Raw genomic sequence first — 15911 nt, 5'->3', positions numbered from 1 at the left:
CAGCATCTGTGTGAACTTCTTCAAGACTGTTGGAAAAGCATTCCCCATGAAGGTGGTTGAGAGAATGCAAAGCTGTCATCAAGGCAACGGGTGGCTACTTTGAAGAATCTAAAATCTAAAATATATTTTGATTTGTAGAACAGTTTTCTGGTTACTACATGATTCCAAATGTTTTCTTCCATAGTTTAGATGTCTTCACTATTATACTACAATGTAGAACATAGTAAAAATAAAAGAAAACCCTTGAATGAGTAGGTGTTCTAAAACATTTGACTGGTGGTATATATGGGGCGGCAGGTAGCTTAGTGGTTAAGAGCGTTGTGCCAGTAACCGAAAGGTCGCTGGTTCTAATCCCCAAGCCGACCAGGTGAAAAATCTGTCGATGTGCCCTTGCACTTAACCCTAAATGCTCCTATAAGTCGCTCTGGATAAGAGTGTCTGCTAAGTGACTAAAATGTCCAAAAATATATATTTATATACAGTGGGTAAAAAAATTATTTAGTCAGCTGCCAATTGTGCAAGTTCTCCCACTTAAAAAGATGAGAGAGGCCTGTAATTTCCATCATAGGAGAACTTGCACAATTGGTGGCTGACTAAATATTTTTTTCCCCACTGTATGTACAGTATGTGTGAACATATATATACACTACCGTTCAAAAGTTTGGGGTCACTTCGAAATGTCCTTGTTTTCGAAAGAAAAGCAATTATTTTGTCCATTAAAATAACATAAAATTGATCAGAAATACAGTGTTGTTGTTAATATTGTAAATGGCTATTGTAGCTGGAAATGGCTGATTTTTAATGGAATATCTACATAGGCGTACAGAGGCCGATTATCAGCAACCATCAGTCCTGTGTTCCAATGGCACGTGTTTGCTAATCCAAGTTTATCATTTTAAAAGGCTAATTGATCATTAGAAAACCCTTTTGCAATTATGCTAGCACAGCTGAAAACTGTTTGCTAATTAATTAAAGTGCTTTTGAGATCATTGATCGATACAGCTGAACTGAACTGGAAATCACATTTTGTAGTCACTTTTTTATTTTAATCAGAGAAAACAAGAAAACACACCAGAAATGAAAAAATAATCATCATCAAGGGGTGATTGGGTCAGAATACAGTGTGGTTGTTCTTATGTCTGACAAATAGTATTTGTCCCCATGATGTAACTGAGACAAAGAAGTATGGTTCATAATTCAGTTCAGATGGACATTTTTACAAGTCTACGGGATGTTCCTATGGAATGGCACAATTCATTTTGATTGCATGTGCTATAAGCGGGTACACCATGAAGTTATACCGTCTCATCAACTTCCTTACTGTCAGCTTTCCTCCACACTGACTAGCTGACATGTGGTGTGCTGTCATGTCTCCTGAGGTTGTGGATTATGGTCCAAACTGAGCACTGACATCACCCAAAACAGTTAGTCTTACACAGTTATCCTGTTTCCCATGTAAAATAGCCTTTGAGTGACCAAATCATCAACCATACTATTTTTTCTCCATTAAAATGCTCAGTTGAGAAAATGTACCTTTTCTCTGATGTTTAACTATCAGTAAGAATGAAGGACAGGCTAGGTGGCCATAGCAACATACAATCCTGTCATACATTACATCATGCTTTCACAAATGATTTGTTTATCACACCGTTTGTTCATTTCTGTGCTCACGTGCGTGTGTGTGTGTGTGTGTGTGCAGAGAGACGCTGGGGAGGGGAGTGTCTGTCAGTCATTAAGGGATAAATATAGAGGCAGAGCTCAGAACATATCAAACCTATGTGTGTCATATTTAGGAATAAAAACATAGGAACTATGAACATCTTAACTTCAGAGTTAAAATATGTTTAGCTGTCACTTTGAAACATGGATAAAAGAAAGCATAAATTATTGGATTAATTAAGGAATTAACAAGTGGCAGAAAGCTGATGATAAATTATGATAAATGGTCAATTAAAATAAAAAAGATATACAAATAAATGGAATCCAACAACTTAGAAAGCTGAAAACAACAATAGCTAGAGTTTTTGCTGCTTTTCTCTCTGACTTATTTGCCTGTACAGTTTTAACACCAGACACACTGGCAGCCTCTTTTGAAAATACCTTTTTGGCCTGTGATCTGGCCACCACAAATATTTTCAAATAAAGTGTTATAATAATAGAGCACGGGACAACCATTGTAATTTCAAAGTCAATGATAAAACCCCACATAAATACTTCAACAAATAAACATTCATTCAAACACCTACTGGGTACCTGTACATTTACAAAGATTTTGACAATAGCAGCATCGTAAATGATGCAACAACACCAGTTAATAGATATACAACACATCATTCTTGTTATTGTTATTTTAGAGTGGTACATTAAGGGATCACACACATTGGAATGGTGTTAGGTTAGTAGAGGAGTGGTGGAGAGAGTTCTGGACATATTCTGCCCATGGCAAGAACACCTACAACTCCCCCGGCCAGTCCTGGCAGTAGGACCGCAGGAACCTACACACATCCTGATTTACCCGTTCCACCTGCCCATTTGACTCGGGGTGTTACCCAGAGGTCAGGCTGACTGAGACCCCCAGACGTTCCATGAACGCCTTCCAAACCTTGGACGTGAACTGGGGACCTCGGTCAGACACTATATCCTCTGGCACCCCGTAGTGAAGGAAGACGTGAGTAAACAGGGCCTCCATAGTCTGCAGGGCCGTGGACAGACCAGGCAGAGGAAGGAGGCGGCAGGACTTGGAGAAGCGGTCCACAACGACCAGGATGGTGGTGTTACCTTGGGAGAGGGGAAGATCAGTCAAAAAATCAATACTAAGGTGAGACCATGGTCGTTGTGGAACTGGTAACGGTTGTAGCTTTCCCGCCGAGGTGCCTTACTCTGGGCGCACACCGAGCAGGAGGAGACGTACACCCTCAAGTCCTTAGCCAAGGTAGGCTACCAGTACTTTCTGATCAAGCAGCGCACTGTACGACCGATACCTGTGTGACCAGAGGAGGGTGACGTGTGTGCCCAGAAGATCAGATGATCACTGATAAGAGCAGGCACGTACCAAAGCCCAGCTGGACACTGAGGTGGAGATGGATTTGTGCGTAATGCCTGCTCTATATCCGCGTCCATCGTCCATACTACCGGCGCCACAATGCAGGAGGCCCGGAGTATGGGGGTGTTGTCTCTGGGCATCTCCTCTGTGTCATACAGCCGGCACAGTGCGTCTGCCTTCACGTTCTTCGTACCCGCAATGTATGACATTGTAAAATCAAACCGGGTGAAGAATAGCCTCCTCGCTGCCCAGATGTACTCCAGGTTACGGTGGTCCGTCCAGACGAGGAAAGGGTGTTTAGCCCCTTCGAGCCAATGCCTCCACACGGTCAAGCCTCGGACAACAGCCAACAGCTCCCGATCACCAATGTCGTAGTTCTGCTCCGCCGGGCTGAGCTTCTTAGAGAAGAAGGTACAGGGGCGGAGATTGGGTGGCGTGCCCGAGCGTTGGGACAGGACAGCGCCTATCCCTACCCGATAGTAGCTGGCAAAGCCAAGGAAACGCTGCACCTCCTTAACCGTGGTTGGAGTCGGCCAATTACGCACGGCTGAAATGCAATCTCCCTCCATCTCCACACCTGAGGTGGTAATGCGGTTTCAGTGGAAGGAGACGGACTGCTAGAAAAACATACACTTCTCTGCCTTGGCATAAAGGTCATTTTCCAACAGTCGGGCCAGCACTTTGCGAACCAGGGACACTTGCTTGGCGCGAGTTGCGGAATACACCAAGATGTCATCGATGTAGACCACCACACCGCGACCAAGCATGTCCCGAAACACCTCGTTCACAAAGGACTGGAAGACGGATGGAGCATTCATCAAACCATAGGGCATCACCAGGTATTCATATTGCCCCGTGGTTGTGCTGAATGCTGTCTTCCACTCATCCCCCACCCGAACACGCACTAGGTTGTATGCACTCCTGAGATCTAGTGTATTGCTAGTAGTATGGGTAGGGATTATTGCCGCATTGAAAACAATTGGGAACTCGGAACTTGGAACTCTGAAATCTCCGACTTCCGACTTCAGTGTGTTCAAGACACTGGGAACTTGTAAAAAAAAATAGCTCCGACAGGGAAAAATCGCTTTGAACGGTCCTCCAACTCGTAATTACAACTCGGGAACTCTGGCCTATTTCTAGAGCCCCGACTTTCCGACCTGAAGATCACTGACGTCATGATTTGACCTCAGTATTTTTCCAAGTTCCCAGTTGTCTTGAAAGCACCATTAGGTTCATTGTTTAGCTAGCTAACTAGCTACATGTCTAAACGAAAGATTCCACTTTGACAGATGATTACATGACCCATCAAGTTAGCCAGGTGTGTCTGGGGGTGATTACGGTCATCTATTGTATTTCATGAACATGCGTACATGTCAAGACAACAGTGACCCATCCACTTAGCTAGATGTGGCTGGGGGGTGGTTATAGCATTTATTTCACATGACCCATCAATTTAGACAAGTGTGTCTAGGTAAGAATCATCTAATAATTATATAATATTTATACAATATGGACACTTTTTTTTTTGAGGTCTGGACTTTGACTAGGCCATTCCAAGACATTTCAATGTTCCCCCTTAAACCACTCGAGTGTTGCTTTAGCAATATGCTTAGGGTCATTGTCCTGCTGGAAAGTGAACCTCCGTCCCAGTCTCAAATTTCTGGAAGACTGAAACAGGTTTCCCTCAAGACTTTCCCTGTATTTAGCGCCATCCATCATTCCTTGAATTCTGACCAGTTTCCCAATCCCTGCCAATGAAAAACATCCTCACAGCATGATGCTGCCACCACCATGCTTCACTGTGGGGATGGTGTTCTCGGGTGATGAGAGGTGTTGGGTTTGCGCAAGACATAGCGTTTTCCTTGATGGCCAAAAAGCTAAATTTTTGTCTGATCTGACAAGAGTACCTTCTTCCAAATGTTTGGGGAGTCTCCCACATGCCTTTTGGCGAACACCAAACGTGTTTGCTTATTATTGTTTTAAGCAATGGCTTTTTTCTGGACATTCTTCCGTAAAGCCCAGCTCTGTGGAGTGTACAGCTTAAAGTGGTCCTATGGACAGATACTCCCATCTCCGCTGTGGAGCTTTGCAGCTCCTTCAGGGATATCTTTGGTCTCTTTGTTGCCTCTCTGATTAATGCCCTCCTTGCCTGGTCCATGAGTTTTGGTGGGCGGCCCTCTCTTGGTAGGTTTATTGTGGTGCCATATTCTTTCCATTTTTTAATAATGCTCCATGGGATGTTCATAGTTTCTGATATTTTTTTATAACCCAACCCTGATCTGTACTTCTCCACAACTTTGTCCCTGACCTGTTTGGAGAGATTATCCTTGGAATAATCCTTTTTTATTATTATTTTATTTTATTTCACCTTTATTTAACCAGGTAAGCCAGTTGAGAACAAGTTCTCATTTACAACTGCGACCTGGCCAAGATAAAGCAAAGCAGTGCGATAAAAACAACAACACAGAGTTACATATGGGGTAAAACAAAACATAAAGTCGAAAATACAACAGAAAGTATATATACAGTGTGCAAATGTAGCAAGTTATGGAGGTAAGGCAATAAATAGGCTATAGTGCAAAATAATTACAATAGTATTACCACTGGAATGCTAGATGTGCAAGAGATGATGTGCAAATAGAGATACTGGGGTGCAAATGAGCAAAATAAATAACAATATGGGGATGAGGTAGTTGGGTGGGCTAATTTCAGATGGGCTGTGTACAGGTGCAGTGATCGGTAAGCTGCTCTGACAACTGATGCTTAAAGTTAGTGAGGGAGATAAGAGTCTCCAGCTTCAGAGATTTTTGCAATTCGTTCCAGTCATTTGCAGCAGAGAACTGGAAGGAATGGTGGCCAAAGGAGGTGTTGGCTTTGGGGATGACCAGTGAGATATACCTGCTGGAGCGCATACTACGGGTCGGTGTTGCTATGGTGACCAATGAGCTAAGATAAGGCAGGGATTTGCCTAGAATTGATTTATAGATGGCCTGGAGCCAGTGGGTTTGGCGACGAATGTGTAGTGAGGACCAGCCAACAAGAGCGTACAGGTCACAATGGTGGGTAGTATAGGGGGCTTTGGTGACAAAACGGATGGCACTGTGATAGACTACATCCAATTTGCTGAGTAAAGTGTTGGAGGCTATTTTGTAAATGACATCGCCGAAGTCAACGATCGGTAGGATAGTGAGTTTTACGAGGGCATGTTTGGCAGCATGAGTGAAGGAGGCTTTGTTGCGAAACAGGAAGCCGATTCTAGATTTAACTTTGGATTGGAGATTCTTAATGTGAGTCTGGAAGGAGAGTTTACAGTCTAACCAGACACCTAGGTATTTGTAGTTGTCCACATACTCTAGGTCAGACCCGTCGAGAGTAGTGATTCTAGTCGGGTGGGCGGGTGCCATCAGCGTTCGATTGAAGAGCATGCATTTAGTTTTACTAGTGTTTAAGAGCATTTGCAGGCTACTGAAGGAGTGTTGTATGGCATTGAAGCTTGTTTGTAGGTTTGTTAACACAGTGTCCAATGAAGGGCCAGATGTATACAAAATGGTGTCGTCTGCGTAGAGGTGGATCTGAGAGTCACCAGCAGCAAGAGCGACATGTTAATATACACAGAGAAAAGAGTCGGCCCAAGAATTGAACCCTGTGGCACCCCCATAGACACTGCCATAGGTCCAGACAACAGGCCCTCCGATTTGACACATTGAACTCTATCTGAGAAGTAGTTGGTGAACCAGGTTAGGCAGTCATTTGAGAAACAAAGGCTATTTAGTCTGCCAATAAGTATGCGGTGGTTGACAGATTCAAAAGCCTTGGCCAGGTCGATGAAGACGGCTGCACAGTACTGTCTATTATCGATCGCGGTTATAATATCGTTTAGGATCTTGAGCGTGGCTGAGGTGCACCCATGACCAGCTCGGAAACCGGATTGCATAGCGGAGAAGGTACGGTAGGATTCGAAATGGTCGGTGATCTGTTCGTTAACTTGGCTTTCAAAAACCTTCGAAAGCCAGGGCAGGATGGATATAGGTCTGTAACAGTTTGGTGCCGCTTGGTGGTGCCCCTTGCTTAGTGGTGTTGCAGACTCTGGGGCCTTTCAGAACAGGTGTATATATACTGAGATCATGTGACAGATCATGTGACACTTACATTGCACACAGGTGGACTTTATTTAACTAATTATGTGACTTCTGAAGGTAATTGGTTGCACCAGATCTTAGTTATGGGCTTCACAGCAAACCATTTAGTGCATGTCCATTACATGAAATCCAAATAAAAATCCATTTAAATTACAGGTTGTAATGCAACAAAATAGGAAAAACGCCAAGGGGGATGAATACTTTTGCAAGGCACTGTAGGACCGAATCGAGCCAGTCGGTTACATTTGTAAATGTTAGTAAGCTAGCTAGTTATTCACACATTTATAAACAACTGTTATAGTATGTATTAATTATCTGCATTGCTTGCTGTTTGGGGTTTTAGGCTGGGTTTCTGTGTAGCATTTTGTGACATCTGTTGATGTAAAAAGAGCTTTATAAATACATTTGATTGATTGATTGATTGATAAGATCATTCAGTCTGCGCTCCAGCGGGTATATCTCACTGGTCATCCCCAAAGCCAACACCTCCTTTGGCCGCAATTCCTTCCAGTTCTCTGCTGCCAATGACTGGAACAAATTGCAAAAATCTCTGAAGCTGGAGACACTTATCTCCCTCACTAACTTTAAGCATCAGTTGTCAGAGCACCTTACCGATCACTGCACCTGTACACAGCCCATCTGAAATTAGCCCGCCCAACTACCTCATCCCTATATTGCTATTTATTTTGCTCATTTGTACCCCAGTATCTCTATTTGCACATCATCTCTTGCACATCTATCATTCCAGTGTTAATACTAATTGTAATTATTTTGCACTATAGCCTATTTTATTGCCTTACCTCCATAACTTGCTAAATTTGCACACACTGTATATTATATGTATTTCTGTTGTATTTTTGACTTTGTTTTGTTTTACCCCATATGTAACTCTGTGTTGTTGTTTTTATCGCACTGCTTTGCTTTATCTTGGCCAGGTCGCAGTTGTAAATGAGAACTTGTTCTCAACTGGTTTACCTGGTTAAATAAAGGTGAAATAAAAATATAAATAAAATAAGATGTTTAATAATGTCCTTATAAACCATTTACTAATAACTTGTAAAGTAATTTTGCAGACCCTAATCTAAAGTGAGGACTATTCATACTTTCTTAATACTTAAATATAAATGTTTGAAAGAATGTTTTATTGTAGAAGGGTCAGTCTGGGGTATTATATTATTATAACACTTTAATTAAAAATATTTGTGGTGGCCAGATCACAGGCCAGAAAGGTATTTTCAAAAGAGGCTGCCAGTGTGTCTGGTGTTAAAACTGTACAGTTTTTTGATCATCGGCTTTCTGCCACTTGTTAATTATTTTATCAATCCAATAATTTATGCTTTCTTTTATCCATGGTTCAAAGTAACAGCTAAAGCATGTATAGTTCCTATGCTTTTATTCCCTAGTTTGACCTAGTTATGTTATACTGTTTTGTTGTAATTGCTTCTTTCATGTAACATTACTCATCTCAGTATTGTCATCATAGGTACATGTGGTGTTGTTGCAGCATGATTTGGAATGATTGGAATGACTTGGAGAAGGCATAAGAAGGCATAAGCTTGTTTTATAAAATACATTGTAGTCAATTTGGTTTGTATATTCCAAATACTAAATTCTGTGGTTGTTCCATGTTATTTAATGATAAAAAGTACGTATTCTAAAGTGTACATTTTGAGGACGTCATGGATCATTCTGTATGTTGTTTAACATCACCCTCTAGTGGCTCAATTGGGACACAACATCTTCAACAAGTGCAGTAAAGTTGAAATGCACAATAATGCATGATATCAGATAACTTCCAGGTCTAACTCAATGGTGTATTGTAGTAGTTCATGGTGAAATGTAAGAATATGCATTTATGGATAAAACTTTAATGTTCAGTAATAAACCATTTGTAAGGCATTTACAGTTTGTTCACCATTTATTCATCATTACTGACAGATTTGTTAAATGTTAGTCAGCTAGGTATTTTCACATTTATAAATAACTACTATATGCATTAATGATTCATAGTGTCAGATTGCTGCCAGGTCAGGGGTCATGCCAGAGCAGCTCTCAGATGCTGTTGAGTCTGAATGAATATAGAAATTGGGCACCACTTTATAATAACACCTTGTAATAAAGAATATTTAATGGATTAAGAAATAGTTTATTCATTTATTCATAATTACTCCCACATTTGTGTTAGTAAGCAAGTTGTTCACACATTTATAAATAACTTTTATAGTATGTAATAAGATCCTTCATAAGATGTTTAATAAATGTCCTTGTAACCCATTTACCAATCATTGGCAAAGTTGTGTTGCAGTCCCTAAAGCGAGGACTATTCAACCTTAATAAACGTTGAGTGACCAGTGTAATTTCTCACAAAAAGATGGACATGCCATTGGTAGACATTCCAGCAGTCCCGGATGCTCCTTAAGGTCTCAAAATGACCTAGAACATATCAATGGTTAAACAATAAGCACACAACACAGAGGATGTTAAAGGAAATATAGTGAACATTTTATTCCAAAACAGTCACACTGTTGTAGTAGTGTGCTGAAAATAGTAGAAGTAACGTGTTTTGTCTGAAAATGCTAACATTTGTGTTTGTAGGCAGTGACTACTTAAACCAAAGGGTGGATTGTAGTCACTCATTAGAGCAGTTCATAGACTGCTTACAGGGTAAGGGAACCAATATCTAAATACATAATTTAACTGAACATTATGTTTAAAGGGTTACTCCCTTTAATACACCACAAGTGAAGTTGTCCAAATTCTTATGACTTCTTCAAATGGGGGGACTAGATACATAAGGTCTTCTAATTTCTGTATGAAAACACCCATTCTATAATGTCGCCTCATATTAAACTTTTGATGTCAAATCCAAAAATGATTTGTACATGGTACAGGCTCTAGAGAAGTTAACTCAGCCATCTACACTGCCGTCGGCAACACAGCCAAGGAGTACAAAACTAAACTTAATAATGGGAAACGTAGTACTAGCTTACATAGAACAGATCTACCGCTTCTGAGACCTGCTTTCAATGAGAATGACAGCTCTATTACTCATATTTCTATGTGAATTTGGACGGGTCACCCAAAAAGTTACATATTGAAGCTTTAAAAAGTACATATTTTCTTCATCATTTATCATTACACACACATTTGTTTTAGTTAGTTATTCACACATTTATAAACAACTTTTGTAGTGTTCATACCCAGTATGTTGAGGTTGAAGTGTCTGCTGCGGTCTCCTGCGCTGTTGTGTTTAATAATTCATGCATATAGTAGTTATTTATAAATGTGAAAATACCTAGCTTACTAACATTAAAAAAATGTGGGAGTAATGATTAATGAATGGTGAGCAAACTGTAAATGCCTTACAAATGGTTTATTACTGAACACTATAAAGTGTTAACCATGATTGCATATTCTTGCATTTTACCCTCAACTACTTACACTATACACCATTGAGATAGACTTGGACGTTATCTGATATCATGCATTATTGTACATTTCAACTTTACCACACTTGATGAAGGCATTGTGTCACAATTGAGCCACTAGAGGGAGATGTTAAACAACATATAGAATTAATCTTGACGTCCTCGGAATGTACTATTAGAATACTTACTTTTTATCATTAAATAACATGGAACAACCACAGACTTTGGTATTTAGAATATACAACCCTAAATGACTACAATGTCTTTTATAAAACAAGCTTATGCCTTCTTATGCCTTCTCCAAGTCATTCCATTCCAATCCATCCAAATCATTCTGTATCAACACCACATATATCTATGATGACAACACTGAGATGAATAATGTCAGTGTATTGTTACATGAAAGAAGCAATTACAACAAATGTATTACAAAACATATCAAACCTATGTGTGTCATATTTAGGGATAAAAGCATAGGAACTATGAACATATTAACTTCAAAGATACTTGTTTATGCGCTTCTTTATCTGTGGGCAGTTTGGTCTTGATATCTGTTGACCGTTATGTTGCTGTGTGTGATCCCTTATTGTACCACTCTAAAATAACAATAACAAGAATGATGTGTTGTATATCCATTACCTGGTGTTGTTGTATCATATACAATGCTGCTATTGCAAAAATAATTGTAAATGTACAGGTACCCAGTAGGTGTTTGAAAGAATGTTTTACTATAGAAGGGTCAGTCTTGGGCGATATAATTGACTTTGTAATTACAATGTTTGTCCCGTGCTCTATTATTATAACACTTTATTTGAAAATATTTGTGGTGGCCAGATCACAGGCCAGAAAGGTATTTTCAAAAGAGGCTGCCAGTGTGTCTGGTGTTAAAACTGTACAGGCAAATAAGTCAGAGAGAAAAGCAGCAAAAACTCTAGCTATTGTTGTTTTCACCTATCTAAGTTGCTGGATTCCATTTTATTTTTATGTACTTTTTTTTTTCATTGACAATTTATCATTATTTATCATCAGCTGTCTGCCACTTGCTAATTCCTTAATTAATCCAATAATTTATGCTTTATTTTATCCATGGTTCAAAGTAACAGCTAAACTTATTTTAACTTTGAAGTTAAGATGTTCATAGTTCCTATGTTTTTATTCCTAAAAATGACACACATAGGTGTGATATGTTTTGTAATACATTTGTTGTAATTGTTTGTTCATGTAACCATTAACTGACATTATTCATCTCAGTGTTGTCATCATAGATACATGTGGTGTTGATGCATAATGATTTGGATGGATTGGAATGGAATGACTTGGAGAAGGCATAAGAAGGCATAAACTTGTTTTATAAAAGACATTGTAGTCATTTAGGGTTTTAAAGTCCAAATACCAAAGTTCAGTAATAAACCATTTGTAAGGCATTTATAGTTTGCTCACCATGTATTAATCATTACTCCCACATTTGTTAAATGTTAGTAAGCTAGGAATTTTCACATTCATAAATAACTACTATATGCATGAATTATTAAACACAACAGCGCAGGAGACCGCAGCAAACACACTACAAAAGTTATTTATAAATGTGTGAATAACAAGCTTACTATAAATAAATGTGTGTTTAATGATAAATTATGAAGAAAATATTTACTATTTAAAGCTTCAATATGTAACTTTTTGCGTGACCCGTCCAAATTCACATAGAAATATGACTTATAAAGCTGTCATTCTCATTGAAAGCAGGTCTAAGAAGCGGTAGATCTGTTCTATGTAAGCTATTACTATGTTTCCCATTATTAAGTTTAGTTTTGTACTCCTTGGCTGTGTTGCTGACGGCTGTGTAGATGGCTGAGTTAACTTCTTTAGAGCCTGTACCATGTACAAATCATTTTTGGATTTGACATCAAATGTTTAAAATGAGGCGACATTATAGAATGCCACCTTTTATTTGAGGGTGTTTTCATACATAAATTAGAACACCTTATGTATCTAGTCCCCACATTTGAAGAAGCCATAAGAATTTGGACAACTTCACTTGTGATGTATTGAAGGGAGTAACCCTTTAAACATAATGTTCAGTTAAATTATGTATTTAGATATTGGTTCCCTTACCCTGTAAGCAGTTTATGAACTAATCTAATGAGTGACTACAATCCACCCTTTGGTTTTGGTAGTCACTGCCAATAAACACAAATGTTAGCATTTTCAGACAAAACATGTTACTTCTACTACTTTCAGCACACTACTACAACAGTGTGACTGTTTTGGAATAAAATGTTCATATATTTCCTTTAACATCCTCTGTGTTGTGTGCTTATTGTTTAACCATTGATATGTTCTAGGTCATTTTGAGACCTTAAGGAGCATCAGGTACTGCTGGAATGTCTACCAATGGCATGTCCATCTTTTTGTGAGGAATTACACTGGTCACTCAACGTTTATTAAGGATGAATAGTCCTCGCTTTAGGGACACCAACACAACTTTACCAATGATTGGTAAATGGTTTACAAGGACATTTATTAAACATCGTAGTATTACATACTATAAAAGTTATTTATAAATGTGTGAACAACTAGCTTAGTAACACAAATGTGGGAGTAATTATAAATGAATGAATAAACTATTTCTTAATATATTAAATATTCTTTATTACAAGGTGTTATTATAAAGTGGTACCCAATTTCTATATTCATTCTGACTCAACAGCATCTGAGAGCTGCTCTGGCATGACCCCTGACCTGGCAGCAATCTGATACTATGAATCATTAATGCATATAGTAGTTATTTATGAATGTTAAAATACCTAGCTGACTAACATTTAACAAATCTGTCAGTAATGATTAATATATGGTGAGCAAACTGTAAATGCCTTACAAATGGTTTATTACTGAACATTAAAGTTTTATCCATAATTGCATATTCTTACATTTTACCATGAACTACTACAATACACCATTGAGTTAGATCTGGAAGTTATCTGATATCATGCATTATTGTACATTTCAACTTCACTGCACTTGTTGAAGACGTTGTGTCCTAATTGAGCCACTAGAGGGTAATGTTAAACAACATACAGAATGATCCATGATGTACCCAAAATGTACAATTTAGAATACTTACTTTCTATCATTAAATAACATGGAACAACCACAGACTTTGGTATTTGGAATATACAAACCAAATTGACTACAATGTATTTTATAAAAGAAGCTCTTGCCTTCTTATGCCTTCTCCAAGTCATTCCATTCCAACCCATCCAAATCATTCTGTATCACCACCACATGTATCTATGACGACAACACTGAGATGAATAATGTCAGTTAATTGTTACATGAACAAACAATTACAACAAATGTATTACAAAACATATCAAGTCTAACACTTGCAACGGCAGATATACTTGTGAGGAAATGGGAAACGTTGTCCATATAATGTCAATGGGCTGCGCGGTGCATTCTGGGTGATTATGGGACAAGGAGCGCCCTCCTTCATGGAGTGAATGGGAGTCTATTGGGAGCTATGTTATAAACCCAACATTAGCAAGTATTTCGTCAACAGGAAGTACAACATTACAAATCTTTAATGACCTCGCTATCTGTAATATCGTGTAGCTTTGGAATCGTGACATTACGTACTTTTGAGGAGAATAGGCACATTTCTCGACATACAGTATACACTGACTTAGAGGAGGGGTTAAGTGACGATTAGCTTAGCAACCGCATGACGCAGCAAGACAATGTGAACGCGATTGGTTGACAGTCGGCTGGGTGGGGCGTTATACGTTCCATCATTCATTGGATTTCTATCTCCTTTCTATAATATCTCTGGCAACAGCACCATGCAATGCACCCTGGACTAAAGAGGCAGACTGATAGGAAAAATGTGCTAGACCCTCCGTTAAATTACACATTTCTCGAGGTAGGAATATCACTAAAATATGATCAATGGCTCATTCGAGAGAAGACATCCTCCCGAGTTATGACATCTGCCAGTATTGAAATTTGACATGTATGATAGACGTTTTCGCGATCTTAAAGAAGTATCGACTTGTGACGGCCGGCCGCCCAACAACCTGCCCGCTTGACCCTATCCCCTCCTCTCTTCTCCAGACCATCTCCGGTGACCTTCTCCCTTACCTCACCTCACTGATAAACTCATCCCTGACCGCTGGCTATGTCCCTTCCGTCTTCAAGAGAGCGAGAGTTGCACCCCTTCTCAAAAAAACAACACTCGATCCCTCTGATGTCAACAACTACAGACCAGTATCCCTTCTTTCTTTTCTCTCCAAAACTATTGAGGGTTCCGTCTATAGCCAACTCTCTTGCCATCTCTCTCAGAATGACCTTCTTGATCCAAACCAGTCAGGTTTCAAGACTGGTCATTCAACTGAGACTGCTCTTCTCTGTGTCACGGAGGCTCTCCGCACTGCTAAAGCTAACTCTCTCTCCTCTGTTCTTGTCCTTCTAGACCTGTCTGCTGCCTTTGATACTGTGAACCATCAGATCCTCCTCTCCACCCTCTCCGAGCTGGGCATCTCCGGCGAGGCTCACTCTTGGATTGCGTCCTACCTGACCGGTCGCTCCTACCAAGTGGCGTGGCGAGAAGCTGTCTCCGCACCACGTGCTCTCACCACTGGTGTCCCCCAGGGCTCAGTTCTAAGCCCTCTCCTATTCTCGCTATACACCAAGTCACTTGGCTCTGTCATATCCTCACATGGCCTCTCCTAACATTGCTACGCAGACGACACACAACTAATCTTCTCCTTTCCCCCCTCTGATAACCAGGTGGCGAATCGCATCTCTGCATGTCTGGCAGACATATCAGTATGGATGACGGATCACCACCTCAAGCTGAACCTTGGCAAGACGGAGCTGCTCTTCCTCCCGGGGAAGGACTGCCCATTCCATGATCTCGCCATCACGGTTGACAACTCCGTTGTGTCCTCCTCCCAGAGTGCGAAGAGCCTTGGCGTGACCCTGGACAACACCCTGTCGTTCTCCGCTAACATCAAGGCGGTGACCCGATCCTGTAGGTTCATGCTCTACAACATTCGGAGAGTACGACCCTGCCTTACACAGGAAGCGGCACAGGTCCTAATCTAATATAAATAAATAATAATAATAATAATAATAATAATAATAATAATAATAATAATAATAATAATAATTGTAAAGTGGTTATCCCACTGGCTATAAGGTGAATGCACCAATTTGTAAGTCGCTCTGGATAAGAGCGTCTGCTAAATGACGTAAATGTAAATGTATCCTTATTAACTTACAGTGTAGTGAGAGCGACTTTAT

The 15911-nt window shown here is 39.8% G+C and overlaps 1 protein-coding gene across 1 annotated transcript in view; it reads left to right on the top strand.

Moving 5' to 3' along the window:
* LOC311128725 (trace amine-associated receptor 13c-like) overlaps nt 1-11751 on the top strand; it is a gene marked incomplete at both ends in the record, with an annotated part of 60048 nt that extends 48297 nt beyond the window's left edge. Inside the window, one exon of the mRNA XM_084160970.1 lies at nt 11114-11751. Within this exon, the coding sequence (XP_084017096.1) occupies nt 11114-11751 (638 nt within the window). The remainder of the gene's footprint in view (nt 1-11113) is intronic.
* Nucleotides 11752-15911: the final 4160 nt, after the last annotated feature.

Source organism: Coregonus lavaretus (assembly GCF_964263955.1).
Source record: "Coregonus lavaretus genome assembly, chromosome: 5".
NCBI lineage: Eukaryota > Metazoa > Chordata > Actinopteri > Salmoniformes > Salmonidae > Coregonus > Coregonus lavaretus.
This window is presented reverse-complemented; position numbering and strand designations above follow the sequence as displayed.